The 9,929-nt window shown below is 39.3% G+C and overlaps 1 protein-coding gene across 3 annotated transcripts; it reads right to left on the reverse strand.

Moving 5' to 3' along the window:
• Positions 1–6,449: 6,449 nt before the first annotated feature.
• Positions 6,450–7,840, reverse strand: LOC102921391 (periphilin-1-like). 3 transcript variants are annotated; one of them, XM_076562196.1, is made up of 2 exons: positions 7,553–7,840; positions 6,480–7,372 (listed from the first exon to the last, which is right to left on the reverse strand). In XM_076562196.1, exons 1-2 carry the CDS (start codon positions 7,752–7,754, stop codon positions 6,594–6,596), a joined length of 981 nt encoding a protein of 326 aa, XP_076418311.1. In that variant the 5' UTR covers positions 7,755–7,840; the 3' UTR covers positions 6,480–6,593. The 3 variants fall into 3 exon arrangements, with proteins under 3 accessions (XP_076418309.1, XP_076418311.1, XP_076418310.1); XM_076562195.1 differs by having other exon boundaries at positions 6,480–6,929; positions 7,050–7,840; XM_076562194.1 differs by having other exon boundaries at positions 6,450–7,840.
• Between the last annotated feature and the right edge of the window lie 2,089 nt (positions 7,841–9,929).

Below are 9,929 nucleotides of genomic sequence, written 5' to 3' on the forward strand. Positions count from 1 at the left end.
CTGCCTGCCATGTGTTCAGATTAAAGGCATGCACCACCACCGCCAGATTTCTGCTATGGCTTGCTATTAGCTCTGACCCCTGGGCAACTTTATTTATTAACATACAAATAAAATCACATTTCAGCACAAATAAAATATCACCATATAACTAATTATACATGAAGCATCCAATGTACGTTTTACATACTTGTCTGCACAATTCAGTAAAATTGAATCAACCAGCACCAAAGGATTCAATTTAATATCTCTACTTGGTCTAAACATGATGTTAATAATATAGAATAGCCAATCACTGACAAGGTCACAATCATCCTTTCTTAATAGTTTGTGGGCTGTACTATGTCTGCTGTGAACTATTTCTTCCACTGTTTTGTGAGTGGTTCTTTTGTATTCATAATAAACTTCTACAATTTTTCAATTTCATCTGATTTTGTATTTGACATGTGTTTATACATAGTTTTTCATTTTTTGTCATTTTTAATAGAGTACTTGGAGGCAGAAAAGATAAATGTCTATAGTCAATGTGCCTATGAAGCCAGAATATTTTATCTTTTTTTTTTTTTTTTTTGGTTTTTCGAGACAGGGTTTCTCTGTGTAGCTTTGCGCCTTTTCTGGAACTCACTTGGTAGCCCAGGCTGGCCTCGAACTCACACAGAATATTTTATCTTTAATAAAACATCTTAGTAAGTACTTTCTGATTAAATTTTTGAAGTGAGGAATATACAAAACCATGACACATAAGCTTACAGTTCAGAGCAAAGAACTGATAGACTTTCTTTGATTTCCAGGCTTTCCAGTCTTCTTCTCTTCATATCTATAAAATAAGTTTATTATCAGGCTTGTATATCTCTAAGAATCAAGTTTTGTTTAATGAATTTCTTAAGCTAAATTCCCTTGGAAACATAAGTTTATAATTTTGAGAGAGAGAGCAATGAGAGGGTTGTTAAGTAGGTAGAGATTATGTGAGAGGTGTTGAGGGAAGAGAAAGAATATGATCAATATTTTGTATGAATTAATTAATTAATTATAATATATATGTATAATTACATATCCTAAGTAGTTGATAATTATCAAACAGAATTTCATATATCTTATGTACAATGTGAGGTTTTAGAAGCTATTCACATTGTCTGATGGCAAATTTAAGTCAATTACCAAACAGATTGATTTACATATTATTTTCTGTTAGAGAAACAAATTCCACTCCTAAAATTTACAAATATAGTACATTATTATTATAATACGATGTTGCTCTATATATTTCTTGAAATTCTCCCTTCCCTCATGTGGAAATCTAGTATCCTTTGAGTACCATTTGCTCGTTTATTTTCACCTCCATACAGAATTTTTAGATTCCAAATATTTTTGGTACAGTGGCACTAATTCTTTTGTCATTGACTTCCTTCATTTATACTGAACCATGATGTGAAAATATTTCCTTCCTTTTTAAAAATTAAATAATATTCCCTCAGATGTGCTATCAGAATTTGTATTTTGTAAACATTTATTTGCAGATATTGGCTATTGTATATAAAGTTGTACTAAACCTGGTAATGATAACATCTTTAAAATACTGATTTTTACTTCTCTTGTGTATATAAATATATATATGTGTGTGTGTGTGTCCTCAAATGAGATTAAAGAATCACAGGAGGCTTTTATTTTTTTTTGGGGGGGGGAATCAGGAATTTCCATGCTATATTCTATAATTTCTGTACTAATTTATATCTTCACTAGCATTTTTATTAATTTTTAAAATTAATTTTACATACCAACCACAGTTTCCTCTCCCTCCTCTCCTCCTATTAGCTCCCCCCACTTCCTTTCTACCCTCCAATCCACTGCTCAGAAAGGGTAAGGCCTCCCATGGGGGTCAACAAAGCATGTCTTAGCCCTTAAAGGCTAGGCTGACAACCAAAATTATCCCTAGCATTTTTAAATGTTCTCTTTCTCTACATAATCACCAACATGTTTACTTTCATGTTTTTAAATTACGTATTCTGAAACTCATGAGATAATTTATTGTTGCATTTAAGTTATATTTCCATTATTATTAATGATGTTTTGTGTATTCTCATATATGCAGACTGTCTTATTTTGAAGTGTGTCTCTTCAAGTCCTCTAGACAATTGTAAATGAATACTTTTGGGGTTTTTTTAATATAAAGTTGTTAGAGGTACCTATATGTTTTAAAATTTTGACCCCTTATCACTGTTAAGTTTATAAAAATATTTTTCAATTTAGTAAGTTGGGTATTTACTTAATTGATTTTTCTTTTGTGCTTAAAATTTATACTTTGCTGAAATCTCAGTTTTTCTTTTTGGTTCTTTTGGAGATAGGGTTTCTTTCTGTATCCCTGGCTCTTCTGGAATTCACTTTGTAGACCAGGGTGGCCTTGACCTCAAAGATTCATATGTCTAAGCCTCCCTAGTGCTGGGATTAAAGATGTGTGTGCATTACAATGTCTGAAGAAATCTCATTTTTTCAATGATCAATTTTGTTTTTCTGCAGGCCTGAAACGTGTGTGGTGTTGGAAATTTTTATCCACAATGTTTGCTCTTAGGGTTAGAAGTTATGTCTAATGGAATGGTCCTAGAGTCTTTATCTTCTTGTGCTTGAGTATACTCAATACATTCAACCATAGAATTTAGTCTTTGGGTGGTGTAGGTTGATGGTGGCCATGGAGACTGTAGGGCTTGCATCTTTGTTCCAAGAGAACAAGTGTGGGGTCTGGATTTGTGAGACTTGTCTTGATCCCTCAGTCCACAAGTTCTTGCCTTACACTAGAGTCTGTTCAAGTGGGGCCTGGTCCCATGGTCATCTGATGCTTTGCACATAGGGTCTTGTCTTGAGACTAGGGCTAGCTTGATTCTAGGACTAGCATGGAGTCTGAGGTCTAGAGCCAAGATATTCTTGTGTTGGTCCAGACACAGGGTGCTCATACTTTAAAGTCTAGTATGGGACTCAAACACAGAAGATGAAGTACAAGGTATAGGTCTGTCAGTTCTATTCACTCCTGGAATCTATTGGGTGAGGCATGGACTTTGGGTGTGTTAGAGTACTCCTGGAACTTGACTATCCTAGAACCATAAAATTTGGGGCCTTCTTGATATTGAAACTGGTCTGAATCTCATTTCCAGTGATATTAACCAGAGATTGGTTCTGTGGGTGCTGGCCTGGTGCCTGGGACAATTAGATGCTGGGGACTTCTAGGTTTACTCTGAATTTCACATGAGTCTATAGACCCTGCCTGAGAAGCAGATATAGGTCACAGGACTGGAAGGATCCAAGCTGGATCTGACCTGAAAGTCTGCACCCTGAGGACTAGTTTTCATAGTACTGGGTGCTGTGCAAGCAGCCAAGGGAAGGAAAGAACAATTACACCTACCCAGCTATGACACCAAAGTACCACAATGACCAGCTTGGCAAAATACTGCTAAGCATGTTTGTGGAATAATTGTTTTGTACACCGTGAAGATGTGTCTTTGCCAAGGTGCCTTCTGATTGCTTTAATAAAGAGCCGAATGGCCAATAGCTAGGCAGAAAGAGATTAGACAGGAATTCTTGGCAGAAAGAGAGAAATAGAGATGCATCTAGGCGTGTGACAGACACCAGGGGACGTGGAAAGGGAGCAGGAGGTGCAAGATGGAAGAGAGGTAAAAAGCCATGAGGCAAAACATAGATTGATATAAATGGGTTAATTTAAGTTATAAGAGCTAGTGAGACAAGCCTAAGCTATAGGCTGAGCTCTTCATAATTAATAGTATGTCTCCATGTCATTTTTTTTATTGTGAGCTGGAGACCCAAAGGAAAAAAAATCTGGCTACAAGTATGCAACAGCAGCACTTACCTCTTGGCCATAACCTACAGAATACTGAGGATGGTGGCACATGTCTTTAATCCCAGCATGCAGGAGACAGAGGCAGGGGGATCTCTGTGAGTTTGAGGTCAATTTGGTCTACACAATGGTTTTCAGTCTAGCTAGGTCTAGACTGTAAAACCTTGTTCAAAAAAAGGAGGTAATGAAATTGGGCAGTAATTAAAACTGTGATTTTAGTGTACCTATTGTCACAAATTGTGTATTTTGGCTCAGCGCTATGCTGGGAAGGATCAAGAAGTGAGTGGAATGTCCAAATTATCTCTTTGCTTGTTCACTGGCTCACTTACAAGGTGAGGGGAGCTCTGCTGGCCTTGCTGTCTTTGCCACGTTTCTTTTGTTATAATAATTTTTTATTTATTTGTTTTTCATTTTACATACCAACCCCTGTTCTCCATCTTTCCCCTTCTCCTGCTTCCCCACAATTTTCCCTCATTCCACCCCCCCGCCCCGTGGCAATGGGACCAGGACTTATCCTGGATACACGAACTGGCTTTATTTTTTTAAATTTTTAATTCATTTTACATACCAACCACAGAAACCCCTCTCATCCCTCTTCTGCTGTGGGATGGTCTGTATGTCAAATTGCTCTGATTGGCCAGTGGCCAGGCAGGAAGTATAGGTGGGACTAACAGAGAGGAGAATTGAGAGAACAGGAAGTCGGGGGGGGGGGGAACACTGCCAGCTGCCCCTATGACAAGCAGCATGTGAAGAAGCCGGTAAGCCACGAGCCAAGTGGCAAGGTATAGATTTATAAAAATGGATTAATTTAAGATATAAGAACAGTTAGCAAGAAGCCTGCCACAGCCATACAGTTTGTAAGCAATATAAGTCTCTGTGTTTACTTGGTTGGGTCTGAGCAGTTGTAGGACTGGCGGGTGACAGAGATTTGTCCTGACTATGGGCCAGGCAGGAAAACTCTAGCTGCACTTTTCCATATCCCCCCTCCCCTCCCAATCCTCCCCCCATGCCTCCTCCAAAAGAGTTAGTACTTCCATGGGGGAACAGCAAAGCCTGGTATATTCAGTTGAGGCAGGACCAAGCTTCACCCCCATGCATCAAGGCTGAGCAAGGTGTCTCACCATAGGTAATGGGCTCCAGAAAGCCACCTCTTGAGCCAGAGATAGATCCTGATCCCACTGCCAGGGGCCCCTCAAACAGACCAAACTACACAATTGTCTCCAGCATGCAGAGGGCCTAGTACAGTCCCATGCAGACTCCACAGCTGTCGGTCTAAAGTTAGTGAGTTTCCATGAATTTGGTTCAGTTGTCTCTGTAGATTTCCCCATCATGATCTTGACCACACTTGCTCATATAATCCCTCCTCCCTCTCTTTGACTGTCTCCCAGTGCTCAGCCTGGTGCTTGATTGTGGATCTCTGCACCTGCTTCCATCAGTTACTGGATGAAGACTCAATGATGACATTTAGGGTATTCACCTATCTGACTACCTGGGTAGGCCAGTTCAGGCACCCTCTCCACTATTGCTAGTAGTCTAATCTGGCGTCAACTTTGTGGATTCCTGGGAATTTCCCTAGCACCAGTTGTTCCCTGGCCCCATAATGTCTCCCACTATCAAGATATCTCTTTCATTGGTTCCCACTCTGTCCCCGCCCCCAGGTTGACCATGTGCTCATTCCCCATCCCCTTCCCCTGATTGCCCCCATCACCCCCAGTTTACTCATGTAGATATCCTCTGTTTCTCCTTCCCAAGGTGATGCATGCATCCCTCTTAGGGTCCTCCTTGTTTCCTAGCTCAAGAACTGCCTTTTTAGAGCCCATTCCCTATGGTGCAATGCCTTATTCTGCCTCGTTTCTATGATAACACTTGTGAAGAGGGAGTTTCTCTAAGTCTACAAAACTAAGATCACAGAAATTAACAGAGAAATCTGTCATTTATCACAAGCATGAGCTCCTTGTCAGGTCCCTCTTTGATAAAGAACAGGCCTAAAACAAAACTCCAGGTTGTTGTATAGTCTAATTTTTTTTCATTATCGCCACCAGAAGGGTTTCTGAGAAATTTCAAATTAAAATGCATCTTAAATCTCAGGTTACCCCTCCTATCAGTCTTATCTACTATGTTGATCAGAGAGAGCAGTTAGGAGCCTCACTTCATAGAAGAGACACACTAAGTTCAATGACTTGAGAAGAAGGTTTTGTTTTAATGTGTCCTTTAGAGGTTTTTTTTTAAGTGCTGCTTTCCTATACTAAAGAAGAATTATTCTCAGCAAATATTGCAAGACAGCTAAGTTCTACTTCCTTAAGACAACATGTTTTGACATCCCCGAAAGTTGCAAATCAGAAGAAAAGCAGGCAGCAGACAAACTCAACTCAAAATGCTAACAATGCCTATGATGCAACCTGGAATGAACGCTAAACAAATTAAACTCCTGAGACCAGCACACCATGGAAGACTTTTGAACATGAGTTAAGTACAGAGAGCTGCTCTCCGGAACTGCTTTTTCAAACATTAAAAAGTTAATTGAGCATTATTTTTGGGAGGGAGGAGATGAAGATGGATTAGAAGATTCTACACATAGGGAAAAGATTCTAATTAAGAGACTTTAAAAGATATTATAGATGTTTATTTGATACTAGCAACGTGGTCAGTTATCATAAAGTATTTCTCTTCATCACAAAATAGTAAGGATTTTAAAAATCCAAAGGGAAAAATCTAGAAGCTTTCACAAAATTTTTTGAACCGAGCCCTAATTCTCCTAAAAAGGGTCTCCAAAATCTGGAGTAGAATTATCATACTCCATAATGAAATGCTTGAGTTCTTCAACACGTTGCTCACCTATTTCATGCAAACTCTGCTTCATTGCAAACTGTATAGATTTTTCTAATGAATGATCCTTTTCAACCAGCCTTTCCACCACCATCCCGAAAATTTCACAGACTTGTCGGTAAACCTTCTCAATCTCAGTGATTTTTGATGCAATCGCTTTTGAGCGAATGCTAAGCTGGCTGTCTTCACACAATTCTGGGCCAGCTGTTGTGTTTGACTCGGGTTCTTCTGTCTGGTTGATACGTAATGGTGCCTTGGATCCCGTCTCAAACTCGGAAATTTCAGCCAAGTTATTTTCTTCTGACTTCTTGGGATTTTCATTAGCCCTCTTGATTGCAGCATCAGCCTGTTCCTTCTCAGTCAGCCGGCTGGGGCTTTTTAACGCCTTGGATGAAGAACTTGAGGGCACAGTATCTCTTGATGTTTTCAAAAACTGGATAGCTCTCTCTTTACATCTACGTTGAGACTGGTGGAAGGAGCGCATCCTGCTTCTACTGCTGAGATTGGATCCAAATCTGCTGTGTAGGGAGTCCTTCCCGCCCACACGTGATTCTCTCAAAAAAGGAGTGCCCCGTTTATGGTGAGAGTGTTGTCTTGAATAATGGGAAGAATAGAAACGTTTTCTTCTAAAGTCGTTTCTCATGGCCCTGTATTGAGGCTGTTGGCTTGTGGAATACTCCTCTCTTAACCATTGGTAGCCATAATGGCCTCTTTTGTAGGGTGGGGCTCTTCTTGGATCCTGAGTAAAACAACGGCCCTCGTCCCATTCTTGGCAATCAACGTGCCAGTAGTATCTACCGTAGCCTGCTTCGTTGGGTCTGGCTAGCAGAGAAGATCTCTTGTCTCCCAGAGGCGGTCTCTTTGGCACATTAATTAATCTATGGTTGCCATCACTGGGATGGCTCCAAGGAAGCACTTGTTTTCCTGGAAGTCTCTTGTAGTCATACCATCCCTGCGCTTGTTTTCCTGGAAGTCTCTTGTAGTCACACCATCCCACCGCTTGTTTTCCTGGAAGTCGCTTGTACTCATACCATCTCTGTGCTTGTTTTCCTGGAAATCGCTTGTAGTCACACCATCCCTCAGACCACATCTCAACTCTTGTGGAAGCCACTGTACTTCGAACAGAAATGCGTACTTCCCTTCCTGTTCACTTTCAATTTCCAACCATACTCATGGCTCAGCTCAAGAATCTGTTATTGTCTAAAAATTCGTCATCGGAACTCTCCAACACGTACGTTCCACCGATCCTGTTGAAACCGCACCAACAGCTCTCTAATTAGACTTAGGCCTACTCAACAGCACGGAAATCATGCCCAGTCCTTGAAAGCTAGGAAATTAGCTGGGGCTAGTGAGTTCATGCATCATAGAGGAGAATGCAGTACCACCACTTGACTAAATCAGTACAATTCCTAAGTGAATCCCACTCACTACAAATAAGTGTAGCTCTTACCCCTCACCAAAAAAAGCTTCTCTTTGCAACAGAGAGAGACCATTGCAGAAAACCACAACCACTCATCTTCAGAGAACAAGTGATTGTGGGATGTCTAGCCCCAGCATACACACACACACACACACACACACACACACACACACACACACACACACACAAACAACAACTCCTGCACCTAAGGCTCAGGGAGCATCATTAAGAGGAGGAGGAATGATTGTAGGAACCAGAAATGAAAGGGAAGCTTCACCCATGATATTTCAACAATATGACTGCCTAAACAAGACCTGAATAAGGACAATACCAATCAATATGCTAACTTGAAAGGGGGAAATCTCACAGGGTTCCACCCTTAAACAAAGAACTACAGATGGCTAAAGAACTAGTCTTCCCCAGGGATGACCATTTTAACTGGTTACCAATATCAAATGGTCAGCTCTGAAACCATGTACATATACAAGCAACACTAAATGCACTGGGAACATTGTATTTGTGTGTGTGTGTGTGTGTGTGTGTGTGTGTGTGTGTATGAGTGTTTATGCAATAATTAAGGAAAAGAGATCATAAATTGGAGAGGCATCCAGGAGGAGAGGATATGGAAGGGAAGGAAACATGAAGGGAAAGGATGTGATTGTATTTTCATTTCTAAAAATTTAAAAATTAAATAAGATATAAATAAATATTTAAAATATATAATGCAAAGAATACAAGCATATATTTACTTAACATATTGAACAAATGTAAAATTAATTTTTAGAATAGTAAAAATCATAATATTCTAATAAATTTCAGTAGTGATAAAATTAAAGTGCCTTAAAATAAAATTAATAATGTGGGAGAGCATTTTTATAGGCCATTATAAAGTTTTATTAGAAGATAATCAACAAGACACACATAAATGGAGATAAATATCTATGGACAGAATTCTTGTATCAATATATCAATTCTAACAAATCTCATATACAGATTTAATGATTCTAATAAAAATCCCAAAAGAGACTTTTAAGAAATTTGACAAGTTGAATCTGAACTTCACAGGTTACAGTGAAGATTCAAGAATAGGTAAGAAATGCCTGAAGAATGAGAAAGAGGAAAAGGGAAACAGGGCAGGGAAAAGATAAATATGAAAACTTGCTCTTTCAGATCTTAGGACTGAAAAATGAATAGACATGGAAGCTGTGTGGCTTTACTATAAAACAAAAACAATGATCAATGGAACAGAATTGAGGTACCAGTCATTTATTCATATACTTCAGAGTACAGATACCGGATATGACCCAAAATATCATAACATTGTGGCCTTTTATTTTCATTGACCCCATTGTTGAAGATACCCATACTTGAGTCATAGAACATGGCAGAATCAAGTTGGTAATGACCTAAATGTTTCATCCCTGCTGGCTACTTTTCATGTGCTGGAAGATGCTATGCAGGCTACCAAAGGAGAAAAGTCATCATCAGTCACACCTATCTATGAAACCTTTGAGCTGCAACAATGATCAGCATAACACATGGCCATTGGTGTATTAGCAGCTCAAATAGTATTGGTGTAACCAACCACTTTTTGATTGGATTTGAGTTCCTCTCCACAAGAGGAAACCCATACTAGCACCATTATCAGACCAAGAACATAGAGCTAGCAATCATAGGCCCTAGGGGAGAACTTATTACTGTTATGTTATACTGTAAATGCACATAGTATTAAACTGACTTATCATTACAGCCCTAGATCAATGTATCTCTTATTCCTCATCTAAGGATCTTTGATTTGCAGTAAATGGTGGTTAACATAGTAGCCCACAACTGGCCAAGGTGTAG

The sequence above is a fragment of the Peromyscus maniculatus genome, chromosome X (assembly GCF_049852395.1).
Source record: "Peromyscus maniculatus bairdii isolate BWxNUB_F1_BW_parent chromosome X, HU_Pman_BW_mat_3.1, whole genome shotgun sequence".
NCBI classification, from domain to species: domain Eukaryota; kingdom Metazoa; phylum Chordata; class Mammalia; order Rodentia; family Cricetidae; genus Peromyscus; species Peromyscus maniculatus.